The following is a 13,423-nucleotide window of genomic DNA, read 5'->3' as shown; positions in this document are numbered from 1 at the left end:
CCTTCGGGGATTTTAGTGAATCCCATGAAAGCTGGAGCAATCTGCAGCTACAGGCTCATGCTCCTTACCTTGTCCTTAGTGTCCTTCTGTCAGGGGATTCACTGTCCAGTAGTGAGTCTGCAGTCCTACATGCTTTTTTGTTGTTGTTTTTTTTTTACTCTGTTTGATTTGGTTGAGCAGAGAACCTGCTCAACCAAACTTCAGCGAGCAAAAAGAAAGAAAAGGCAAGGCTGTAGGGCTGGGATTCTGTACTGCCTCCTGAATCCACTAGGGTGAACCACTTTTGCTTCAAGCAATTTGATTGGTTGAGCAGGTAGCTAATCAGCCAATCAAACTGCATGAAGCTAAAGTGGCACACCCTCAAATGGATTCAGGGTTTTAGAGAATCCAAGCCCTACAGCCTTGCTGAGCCTTCAGTAGAGTAATGGAATCCTGCCCTACCCCCTATCAGTTCCCTCCTCCGTTATCTGATGTTCATTTTCCAAGCCACTGAGGCTCATTTAAGCTGCAGGAAAGGCCCCAGATCCCTCTCCTCTCTTTTCCAATCCCCCATATCCTTGCAGATCCGGTAATTCTCCTTTCCCCCATAGGTCTAGCACCACTGCAGCTTCCTTTCATTTTTTTCACTCCTAGTCCTGCTGTGGTGCATTTTGCTTTCAAAGCTGCGGCTTTGTAAAAGGAGCCCTAAAAATAAATGCCATAACCAACACTTTTTGAAAAGAAAAAATCACTCTATAGACCTGTTCAAAGAGTAAAGTTGATGATATAACTCAGTTCACAAAAACTTGCTCAGAATCAAGGAGGGGAAAACTGTGGCGAGCCCCAGAAAAATCACCTCACAGCCCAATCATCGCATGGAGAGTAAACAGAAACGTTATATCATTCCATATATGCTTTTTGTGTTATGAAAAAATGCTAACGTTCAGCACTGTGTTAACTAGGTTTTTTAGTCAAAGAACTGAGCAAACTTAACTTGCAGCTTGCGGGTTCCGACGTGCACGTTTCGATCCTGCCTCAGGGAACACACAGGAATAGATGAAAAAACTCATGCAATAGGTACAGAGATTCAGAATGGACTGCTGTCTCACATATAAAGGCGCGAGTAGCGCGGCTTGACTGCTTTGACCTTTTCACTCTTGTTACATTGTCCCCCTCTTCATACATAACCAACACTTTTGGCATATATTTAATTCCATCTCATTTCCTTGTTTTTAGATGTACTATGATTCTGACGTACAGATAATTACATGGGGAACACCAATTGTCACCTTAACACTCTTCACCATTATGTTACATTTAAGTATTGAAACAAAGACATGGGTAAGAAATCTATGTGAAGATATTTCATCTGTGATAATTAATTTTGTTGGAGCACATTTTAATATGGTTAGGATGCATTCTATATTCCTTGGAAGACTGTACAACCTTAATTAGAACCACCAGTCAGGGGACAGGTTAGACTTGGTAGACTGCCAGAAGTTGTGCTGTCTTTCACCTAGGTGACCAGCTTAATGCTTGGAGATGTATTTTCAAAAGCACTTAGACTTACAAAGTCCCATAGTAACCTATGGAACTTTGTAGTCTAAGGCCCAGATTCACTAAAAGGTAAGCGATTCAATTCGCTGTTGGCCAATTATAGGCTGATTTTGAAATAACAATTGATTCACTAACTTTTTTGCATGCAAATACTTCCCGACTCAGCCGGGGGAGGGAGCCTAATGCACCTGATCCAATCAGGGCATTAGGCCCTGCCCAGTGCATCACATGATGCACCGGGGTGGGGCCTAACATCCGCATTTGCATGGAGTAGTCCCACGGAGCAGGAGGGACTGAGCACCCCTCTGCTTCCAACTTTATTGAAAGATACAGGGAGGGGAGTGGGAGTGAGCCTGGGCCCGGCTATGGTGGTGGGGGGGGTTGCCATGGCAGGAGGGAGTTGGCATCCCTCCTGCCATATTTGTACAGGAGGGGGCAGGGGCAACGTCTGAAATGTTTGGTTTTTTTTAGGGACCGGGCCCGCTGTGAGCAAAGTGCCAATGGCAGGAGGGAGTTGCCATCCTTCCTGCCTTTTTTGGGGGTGGAGGGAGGGCAGCGGGGCTGAGTTTGTGTGTGAAGTCCTGTGGCAAGAGCAGGAGAGTTGGGGCAGAGAGCAGGAGATGTGCCTCAGCTGGTTGCTTACTTTTCAGGGGACCATAGGAGAGAATTCTCAGGAGAGTCGGCAGGGACGTGAGCGACTGGTCTTCAGCAGTCGCTTATTTTTTGATCAGCCAGCTCAGTCGGTGTTCCTGAAATTTTTTAGTGAATCGCTGCCTTCCTACGTTTGCATGCACGGATCGGATCGTGCGCTGATCGAGAGTAAGGTTAGTGAATCGGGTTGGGGGTCGCAAAGTGGTTAGGACATGATCGGTGTCCTTAGTGAATCTAGCCCTAAGTGCTTTGAAAATGAATCCCATAGTTATCAACATGGGCTACCATTAAGAAAGGTTATTTTACCACTTACAGAGAAATGTAGAAACATGTTGGCAGATAAGACCAAATGGCCTATTCAGTCTGCCCCTCCGCAGCATCCAGTATCTCCTCCTTTCCCTGAGAGATCATACATGCCTGTCCCATGCTTTCTTGAATTCAGACACAGGCTTTGTCTCCATCACCTTTACCAGGAGACTATACCATGCATCTACCAACCTTTTTGTTTTAGCAAAGGTCTCATTTTATGCAAATTATAGCTCTCATTGTTTCATTAGACCTGTCTGCAACTTTTGCCTAGTGGACTATCACTTTCTATTAGGTCGTTTGAAAGAAATTGGATTAAATGGAATGGTTTCAGTTGTGAGAAAAATCCTTTTATGTTTTCCATTTATCGTACTCATCTCAAGTACAGTAAAACCTTGGATTGCAAGTAACTTGGTTTGCAAGTGTTTTTTGCAAGACAAGCAAAACATTTTATTAAATTTTAACTTGATATACAAGCAATGTCTTGCAATACAAGTAGATACAGTGTATACACATCACAACTGAGCCGATGGTTCTTCTCTCGCTGAGGCTGCGGGAGTATAGTGACTTTTCTAAATGAGGAGGTCTTGCAATACAAGTATATATAGTATTCTGTATTAGTTTTTGGGTTGTGGAACAAATCATCTGAGTTTCCATTATTTCCTATGGGGGAATTTGCTTTGATATACAAGTGCTTTGGATTACAAGCATGCTTTTGGAACGAATTATGCTCGCAAACCAAGGTTTAAACTGTACTTGATTTGCCTGTGGATTACCCCAAGGTTTTCTACTTTCTCCTTTATTGTTTAATCTTTTTCTTAGAGCCTTGACTCTATTAATTCATAAATCTAGAATTAGAGCTCATCTTTATGCAGATAATATTTAAATTATTTTCTTTACTGAATCAGATTTTTCTTTTAATGAATCCAGATTTTCATTTATTAATAATCCAGGTTAACAATAAAATGCCCCATCATAATGGAAGCCCACAATAACTTCTCCCTTAGTCTGACAAGAACCAAATGTTATTGGCATCTAAAATCAATGTGATAGCTTATATGAATGAGTTGTTTTCAGTACATTTTCCAGTGGAAAGGGGTCTTTGTCGCAACTTAGCATACTTGTTAGGCAATTGCAACAGAGAGGACAATAACTAAATTACCCCAGTGTTCCTAGAGATGCATTTTCAGAGCAAGACTGAGGCACTGTGACAGGTTGCGTTACTATTGCCCTAGCACAGTAGTAGGCAAACTCATTAGTCAAAAGATCCAAAGATCAGCAGTACAAAGGATTAAGATTTCTTTTGATGAGCCAAATTTCTTTTCAAGAACCATGTTTTTAGGAGTTGGTTTAAACTAGCTACTAACATTAAATAAAACCAGATATCATAATAATCTTATTTATTGACAAAAAAATCTTTTTTTCTACCTTTTGTCATTTTTGCTTTAATCATGTCGTCACTCACTTCTTTCTAGCCAGCATCAGTCCTTTCTCTGTCTTCCATGTAGCATCAGCCCCTTCCATGTCTGCCCTCTCTCTGCCCCAGCCATCCATTGTCCACCCTCTCCCCATTCCATATGGCATCTTCCTTCTTTCTATGCTCCTTCCATAAACTGTCTATCTTGTGCCCCTTCTGTCCTTTGTACATGATTCATCTCAGCTCTGCCACCTCTCCATTTTACTCTGTCACCACCCACTCCCCTATGCTCTGGCATATCTCTCTCTCTCCTTTTGTTCCCATCCCATGGTCTAGCATCTGTCTCCTTCCCTGATTCTCTGACATCTCTCTCCTGTCCTTTCATCTCTCCCTCCCCATTCATACTCTCTTTCCTTTCCCTTGGTCTGGCAAACCTTCTTCCTTCCCTCCATGCCCTGTTATCTCGATAGCCAGAATGTTCCTTTTCAGAGGGTCCCCAACACGGCAGCTGTTCTCATAAGCTGCCGGCAGCTGCCCCAAAGTTTTTCTTCTGCTGCAACTTCCCATTTCCAACAGGGCAGATCGGCGCAGAGGGAAAGCTTGGGGGCAGCCACCGGCAGTTTGTGAGAATGGCTGCCATGTCGGGACCCCTCTGAAAAGGAAAATGTAGGTGTTTAATAAAAAGTTTGGACCACAGGGCCCTGCCCTGTTTTCTTTTCTGTTAAAAATTAAAATGTCCAACTGATGCCTTCTTTGAGCTTTGCTGGATCAGGGACAGAACTACTAATCTTTTGTCTCACAATTTTGACATAGAATCTATGTCAAATTGTGAGACAAAAGAAGACTAGTAGTTATGTCCCACTTAGCCAAAATTTTCCTTTACAGAAGGGCCCCGACACAGCAGCTGTTCTCACAAGCTGCCTTCGGCTGCCCTGAAGTTTTCCCTCTGGCACAACTTCCCGTATCTGTCAGGGCAGATCACCGCAGAGAGAAAGCTTTGGGGCAGCCACCGGCAGTTTGTGAGAATGGCTGCCATGTCAGGGCCCCTCTGAAAAGGAAAATTTAAGTGTTTATAAAGAAGTTTGCATCGCAGGGTTTTTAGGCCCTAGGCACATGCAGAGCCACACTCAAGTGGCTAAAGAGCCGCATGCGGCTCATGAGCCACGGTTTTGCCAACCACTGCCCTAGCAGAACCTTTCTGTGGAATAAATGTCAGACTTCGCTTTCCAGTTCTGTCAAACTAGTACCGTTATTTTTCATAGCTAAAATGATTTCTTCTAAAGGGTGATCAAGAGAGAATTTAGAGGTAGCTCTTACTGGAAAAATGCTCAAAATGTTTTCTTTTAACAAAATATAAAAATACTGTATAAGTAAACCTGGGTAATATAATACCAGGGGCCAAATTAAGGGAGGGCAAAGATTAAATAAATTGAACATCAAAAAAGTTGCCATTTACAAATAGTATTGTTTTGGGGTACTCAGGGTTGGTTTTTTTTCACTTCTGTTTCTTATATGATAACAAAAAGAACTCGGAGAACAAGCCCTAACAGAATATTTTTTTAAAAACTTATAACAGATCGCTTCTTTCTTTTATTAATCAAAAAAAAAAAAGAAAAAAAATCATCTCATTACAATTTGTCCCTTATGTCTGTAAATTCAGTATCCAAGCAATAGCTATTTTCTTTATATACAATATCCTCTTGCTTATAAGTTCGAATCAGGGGAAGTTAACTAACTCCTCCTAAAATCCACTTCTAGTAGGGTTTTGCATCTGAACCTGCATGTCGCTTGCAGAATGCTGTCAATCATCTTTTGAACTCCTCCTCTTTCCCAGGGAGCTGCTCCTGCCCTCTTAGTTTGTACAAAAGCAATCAAGTAGCATTATGACGGACATAACTGAAGGAGGAAAATGGAAAAATTATTGACGCTACAATTCTGTTCTGCTCTGTAACAAACATATCCATTAACTTTATAATATTCAAGTAACTGCTGAAACCAGATAAGAAAACATGTGCAACCAGCACTAATCTTATATAGAGCTCATAGCTGCTCACATGTCCTGCTATCAAGCAGAGACTTAAACCAGATTTTGTCTTGAGTGTGTGCCTTAAAAAAAAAAATCCTCTCAATTCATCTGAGAGTCAGAGAAATTGAAAAGACCACATCTTAACCCCTATTTGTCATGGACACTTGCTCAAACGTCATGCCGTATGTTTTGACCTTTAATGTTGGTTTCATCATCTTTTATGTATTTTAGAAAGCTATTTTAAATCAACTGTAAATTGATATGAGCTGTCAAGATATGTTAACTGATATATGTTATTCACTTGATCCATTTTTATTTTTTGTGCACCGCATTGAACCAAAAGGTATTGCGGTATATAAATAAACTTTTATGCTATGTTATGAAGGCTGAATTCATCCCCCAAATATTTTATTTATTTATTTAAAATATTTATTAACTGCTGTATCCCACCGTTCTAAGCAGGGTACTTTGGAGCTCTAGAGGGAGAATGATATCCAAAATGTTCTTTTTTTTTCTCTAAACGCCATTTGCTGTAAAAGCATATTTTCAGGTTAGCAAATATGTAGTCATTAGATCATGAAAAGAAGAAATTTGTACTAGGGGTATGCATTTGTTAATTCAAATGCTTTAAAAAATTTTAGTTCATATGCTTTAAAAAAATTTGGTGTGTGCTAAAATTGATTTAATGAGCACTAAGCAATAAATGTGTTGATTGAAATGCTTTGTTTTAGATGTTAATTAGCTTGTAATAAAATCTTGCATGATAAATTGTAGCTTTAAATCATTTACACCGTGTGCATTTCATTTATTGTTTGTTTTGTAAATATTACTTTTGTCTTTCAGACATGGTTCAATGTGGCTTCTATTGTCTTCAGCACCCTTCTGTTTTTCTCTGTGGCTTTGGTTTATAATTCATCTTGTCCAAGTTGTTCTCCTCCATCGAATCCATACTGGACTATGCAGAGATTAATGAAGGACCCTATGTTTTATTTGCTCTGCATTATAGCACCTGTTGCTGCCTTATTACCCAGGTATTTAATATTTACCATAGTTTTCGCTCTATAAGATGCACCTGATCATAAGATGCACCTAGTGCAGGGGAGGAAAAACCAAGACAAAAAGCAGGCAGGCAGCCCCCGCCCCCCTATACCTTTTAAAAAATTCTGTCGGTCCAGCGTTGGTAGGCAGGTCTAGTTGTAGGCAGCCCCTTTCCCCCCCCCCCCCCCCCCCCCCGGCGATATCTTTTTAAAATTCCATCGGTCCAGCACTGTATCAGCAGGAGCATTCCGCGCTCCTGCTCCTCCCTCACTCGACGGCTGCCTCCTCCTCTTGTGGCAGAGTGGTGCACAAGGCAGGCATGAACTTTTCACGCTCCTGCCTGGTTCTATGCCGCTCCCTGAATGGCTGCTATCAGTTCTCGTGACTATATTTGATTTTGAAGGTTTCTGCACCCAGAGCCAAGGTCCTCCTCTAAAACCCTTTTCCCTGTGTCTTTTGTCCATCAGGGAGGTCTCCAAGGGACATTTTGGCGAGATTTTCCTGGTGGTGGCAATTTTGGATTTTAAACAATCATTTTTTTAAAGCCTCATGTCATCTGCATACCTGATGTTTTTAGAATTATCCCCATACAGTTGGTGATGCTTCACTCTGCTAGATAATTCATATCCTCTTTATGCTAATGCCACTAAGAATATACTGCTTAGGTTTAAGCGTGGACAGGTTCAATAACTTGAACAAGGGTGGTCTGTAAGAAATAAAACTAAAAGTTTAGGGTAATAGCTTTGTTATATTACCTCTGTCCCATACTTAGTTTCTTTTCATTATCAGTTATTGTTCTGCTTTTTGATTGACTTAGAGCTGTTTATTCAGTTCTTGATATAATTGATGTTTACAAAATCCTGAATGGTGTAGAACAGGTACAAGTGAATTGATTTTTTTTTACTCCATCAAAATTTACAAAGTATAGGGGTCGCTTGATGAAGTTACAGGGAAATACTTTTAAAACTAATAGGAGGAAATATTTTGTACTGAAAAAACAGCTAAGCTCTGGAACTCATTGCCAGAGGGTGTGCTAACAGCAGTTAGTATAGCTGGGTTTAAAAAATGTTTGGACAAGTTAAGAACATAAGAATAGCCTTACTGGGTCAGACTAACGGTTCATCAAGCCCAGTAGCCCATTCTCATGGTGACCAATCCAGGTCACTAGTACCTGGCCAAAGCCCAAAGAGTAACAACATACCTTGCTACCGATCCAGGGCAAGCTGTGGCTTCCTCATGTCTTTCTCAATAACAGACTTTTCTTCCAGGAAATTGTCCAAATCCTTCTTAAAACCAGCTACGCTATCTGCTCTTTCCACAACCTCTGGCGATGCGTTCCAGAGCTTAACTATTCTCTGAATGAAAAAATTTCCTCCTATTGGTTTTAAAAGTATTTCCCTGTAACTTCATCGAGTGTCCCCTAGTCTTTGTAATTTTTGATGGAATGAAAAATCGATCCACTTGTACCTGTTCTATTCCACTCAGGATTTTGTAGACTTCAATCATATCTCCCCTCAGCCTTCTCTTTTCCAAGCTGAAGAGCCCTAATCTTTTTAGTCTTTCATACGAGTGGAGTTCCATCCCCTTTATCATCTTGGTCGCTCTTCTTTGAACCTTTTCTAGTGCTGCTATATCTTTCTTGAGATAAGGAGACCAGAACTGAACGCAATACTCCAGGTGAGGTCTCACCATGGAGCGATACAGAGGCATTATAACATTATTAGTCTTGTTTACCATCCTTTTTAAAATAATTCCTAGCATCTTGTTTGCCTTATTGGCTGCGGCTGCACATTGGGCAGAAGGTTTCACTGTATTGTCTTGGAGGAAAGTCCATAGTCTGTTATTGAGACAAACATGGGGGACATGGGAGACAGATACGGCTTGCCTTGGGATTGGTAGCATGGAATATTGCTATTTGGGTTTCTGCCAGGTAATTGTGGCCTGGATTGTGGCCCAAGCCCTCATGCCCTGCCGACTCCCCGACTCTCCCTGATGATATCGGGGCAAGAGGGAGCCCAAGCCCTCTTGCCCCGGCGCCCCCTCTGATTGAACGGGCCAGGAGAGAGCCCAAGCTCTCCTGGCCCCGGTGACCCCCCCCTACTGGATTGGGCCAGGAGGGAGCCCAAGCCTCCCAGGCCCCAGCGACCCCCCCCCACTCCCCACTACAATACGGGCAGGAGGGATCCCAGGCCCTCCTGCCCTTGACACCACCCCCTCCTCCCAATGACTGCCCCCCCATAACCCCCGATCGGACCTCCCCTCACCGACTCCACGACCCCCCCAACCCCACCCCTTACCTGAACGTTGGCCAGACAGACGGGTACCCAGCCCGCCCATCTGGCAGGCCAGCCGGGTCCTGAATGGGGCCGGTTTGGCCCAGGTGGAAGAAACCCCGCCCACAGGTAGGGCCTGAGGCGCCTGGGCCAATCAGAATAGGCCCGGGAGCCTTAGGCCTCTGCCTGTATCGTTGGGGGGGGTTCTGTAACCAGTGTTGTTTTTGACAGACATCGGTTACAGAATCCAGCTTTTAGGCAAAAGACTGGCTCCTCCTTCGCCTAAAAGCCCTTCTGTTGGACGTTTGGGGCTTAGGCGTTTTTTTGGTTCATTAAGGCCAAAAAGTGTAGATGTCGTGGGGGTGTACTTTTAGACGTAGTGGTGATCTGGGCGTTTAGTAGAGGCAGGCCATAATCAAAACAAGGACGTTTGTTTTGGTTATGGACACTTTCCCTGCTTCTGCTTTGAGGATTTAGGCCAAAAGGGGACTTAGATTTTTTTTTTTATTATGCCCCTCCACGCTTATATACCGCATTTTCTCTATAGGAATAGAGCTCGACATGGTTTACAGTAAATTAAAAAAAAAAAAAAAATACAATAGGGATAGGGATAATATAGAAGGAAACAATGATCACAATTTTGAAAAAAAGCCAAGTTTTCAGATGTTTATGGAATGATTGGAGAGAGCCCAGATCAAGCAATTGGACTGGAAAATTATTCCTGAGCTTACTAATTTTGAAAAGAAGAGACTTCCCTAGTTTTCCAGTATAGATGACGCCTTTCAGAGTAGGAAAGGATAATTTAAGTTTTTGAATAGGTCTGGTAATCTCAGATCTTGTAGAATTCTAAAATGGAGGAAGGAAGGAAAAATACCATACAAGATCTTAAATGTAAAGCAAGCACATTTGAAATAGACTAGAAATAATTGGAAGCCAATGAAGTTTTAACAAAAGCGGAAAAACATGATCAAATTTACTTTATGCAAAGATCAACCTAGCCACAGTATTCTGGATGAACCGAAGTCTTTGAAGACTTTTCTTAGTCAGGCTTAAGAAGACCGCATTACAATAATCCAACCTCGAAAGAATAATTGATTGAACAAGAACAGAAAAATGTTGTTGATGAAAGCAGGATCTCACTTTCCTCAACATATGGAGACTAAAAAAATACATTTAGGGCTCCTTTTACTAAGCTGTGATAGCAGAATTGCCGCACACGCTAGATGCTAAATCCAGCATTGAGCTGGCATTAGTTTTTGCCATGTAGCGTGGGGTTAGCGCAAGCTAAAAACGCTAGTGCAGCTTAGTAAAAGAGGGGGTTAGTTCCTATGGGTTTCAGTGCAATTACCGTGCCAGTATTGCTATTGTGTCTTTGGAATTTCCAAGTACCTATCTTATTTATTTTTATTTATTGTATCTTTTAATGCATTCATTTTTGTAAACCGCTTAGAAACCTCACGGTTATTAGCGGTATATAAGAATTAAATTAAAAGGGACCCTAAAATTGGTCATTACATGTGTACACAACATACATATGTGTATGCCAGTATTTTCACATGGAAAACATGAAAAGGGCTTCTAAAATAACCCCCAAAATGTTTTGAGTTGGGATCATAGTAAGCGTTATTTGTATTGTCAAGCCAGGTTTGGTACAAGCTATCCACCGTGCCTTTGGATCTTAATTGTTGCCTTAAAGCAAAATTCTGGCCTTATTAATTCATCTTAGATGTTTTTGTAGTTCTAGGAGAAAAGTTCACCTTATACATGTTGCGTTTTCCCACTAGTAATTGCATGCATACTGGTATTCATAATATGAGTCCTGAGCTACAAATCTCAATTTAGTAATTTAGGGCTCCTTTTACAAAGGTGCGATAGCGGTTTTAGCGCGCACGCTAGCCGCTACTGCCTCCTTTTAAGCAAGCGGTAATTTTTCAGCTAGCGCGCGCTATAACGCACGCTAATCCAGTGCGTGCGCTAAAAACGCTAGCGTACCTTTGTAAAAGGAGCCCTTAAAGTTTAATACAATTTTAGCTAAAATTAGGTGGATTTTTGATTGACACCTCATTTAAGTTAAGCATTTAAAACAATGTGCCTAATTTTAGGTCTTTTATTGTCTTGCATAAGACACCTAACACTGACCCTACCCTAATATTGCCCCATCCTTTTGACGTCTAAATTCAGGTGTAAGCTCTTTTGAGCAGGGGCTGTCTCTTGAGTGTTTAATGTGAGCAGTGCATGCGCCTGGTAACGCTTAAGAAATAGGAGAAGGAGGTGTTCAGCCTACTTAATTTTTAAAGGAGCAAAGGGGTCCTTTTACTAAGCTGCAGTAAACACAAACATGCAGAGGAATCCTGTGGTAAATTTGGCAATTTGCATGCACACACACATTGCACACTAAAGAAAATCGTTTTTATTTTCTGGGAAGCGGCTATGTTTGGGGGTGGAGATTGGGCATGACAGCGCAAATCAGCGCATGGAGTATTACTGTACACTAACTGATAGAAGCGAGGTTAGCATGTGAGCCCTTGCTACCTACAAAGTGATTAGTGGTCAGGGCTCACGTGGTAGTAATTTTAATGGTTGCATCTTATGGAGCAATTCGTGCATAGCCATTAATTCTGGAAATAGGAAAATTAGCCAATTTCCAGTCACTGCAAAAGTGACCTTAGCACACGGGAAAGACCTGTGGCTTTAGTAAAAGGGCCCCAAAATAAGATGTCTAACTTTGAAAATTATTATTCATTTATTTAAAGTTCATTAATCCACCGTTCTAAAGTAGGTGGTTTGCAATAAAACACAAGACCTAAGATAAAATCCTAGTGAAAAGAGATCACATGCCCAAAGCAACTCAAAAATTTTCCATTAAACCACAAAGATCTTTCTGGAAATGGAGATTAGTTTAGTTTGATAAAAATATAGTTGTGTGTTTCATATATGGTTTTTCTTTCCAGATTTCTGTATAGAACGCTCCAGGGGACACTTTTCCCAACTGATCTTCAGCTTGGACGTCAGTTGATGAGATCCTGCCCTGAAACTCGCAAACAGATTCTGAGTAGACTGCATGCAAGAGAAGATCTCAATTTTCCACGGCAACACTTTCCAGAGCACTCACTTCAGACACTTAGGTCAAACATAGATGATTCCTTCAGTAACTATAACCAAAACATTCCTCTCAGTGAATCTTCAAGGATTGAGAAATCTGCTTATCTACCCAATGTTTCAAGAGAGGAGGTGGATTTAAGTCATGTTGCTTTTCAACATGGTGCTATGTTATGCAAAGATCATGAAAAATCTACAGTGCCAGCTAGTCGTCTGTATTGTCAAGATAATTCTTTTATATATAATGAAAGGATGCGCAATACTTCTGAGTTAGAGTTCCCGGTTTTAGAAGAACTATTCCATTGGAAGCCTGGATTGGATCCTTCTGACTTTACTTTAACAAACTGGATAAAGTCAACTCCATTATTCATTGACTTAGGAAGATCCCTAGAGCATTCATCAAGCACTTTACAAACTGATCCAGAGGACAATATTTTTTTGACTGGTGCCCCACATTTAGACAATGACTTATATAAAGCAAGGAACCAATCTTCAAAGTGCAATCAGAAGAATGTTAAAGGGATCACTGCTAATTGTAAGAATGATGAAACTTGTGAAACAACTATTTTATGACTCAGAGTACTATTTATATATTTTATATTTGCACAAAGGCTTTATAGTTAAATTACATAAAAAGTTTTGAGCTGAAGCAGAAAATCAGAGGTACAAAATATTTTTATAAATTATAAGTACAAATGACTAAAATCAAAGCTAAAAAATATAAATATATTTCAAAACAGCTTTTGTTTTTTATTTTTGTCAAATTATTCCAGTTTTTTTTGTTTTTTTCACTTCATCAATAGAGTGGCGAACTTCAGTGTCTATTTATTTTGCTGCTCATTTTGGTTCTCTGATAAAACCAACAAATAAAAATATTGGGCCAGATATTGCTTCTTTTGGCTAAGATCAAGTGTAGCATCTGTTCTTATCAGTTTAAAAATATTGGGCCAGATTTAGTAAATGGCGCTGAGAAATAGGTACCAAGAAAAATTTACGCTCAGCATTGTTCTATAAAGGGCACTCAGAATTGATCACTTTTTATAGAATGGCACTTATTCATTCATTCATTCATTCAAT

General features: G+C 40.9%; 1 protein-coding gene across 2 annotated transcripts in view; it reads left to right on the top strand.

Moving 5' to 3' along the window:
* ATP10A (ATPase phospholipid transporting 10A (putative)) overlaps window positions 1–13,085 on the top strand; it is a 297,371-nt gene extending 284,286 nt beyond the window's left edge. For both annotated transcript variants that reach the window (XM_033948248.1, XM_033948247.1), the window contains 3 exons: window positions 1,216–1,320; window positions 6,780–6,967; window positions 12,199–13,085. In XM_033948248.1, coding sequence (XP_033804139.1) covers window positions 1,216–1,320; window positions 6,780–6,967; window positions 12,199–12,919 — 1,014 coding nt within the window. In that variant the 3' untranslated portion in view covers window positions 12,920–13,085. The remainder of the gene's footprint in view (window positions 1–1,215; window positions 1,321–6,779; window positions 6,968–12,198) is intronic.
* The last annotated feature ends 338 nt before the right edge of the window (window positions 13,086–13,423 follow it).

This window comes from Geotrypetes seraphini, chromosome 6, assembly GCF_902459505.1.
Source record: "Geotrypetes seraphini chromosome 6, aGeoSer1.1, whole genome shotgun sequence".
Classification (NCBI taxonomy): domain Eukaryota; kingdom Metazoa; phylum Chordata; class Amphibia; order Gymnophiona; family Dermophiidae; genus Geotrypetes; species Geotrypetes seraphini.
This window is presented reverse-complemented; position numbering and strand designations above follow the sequence as displayed.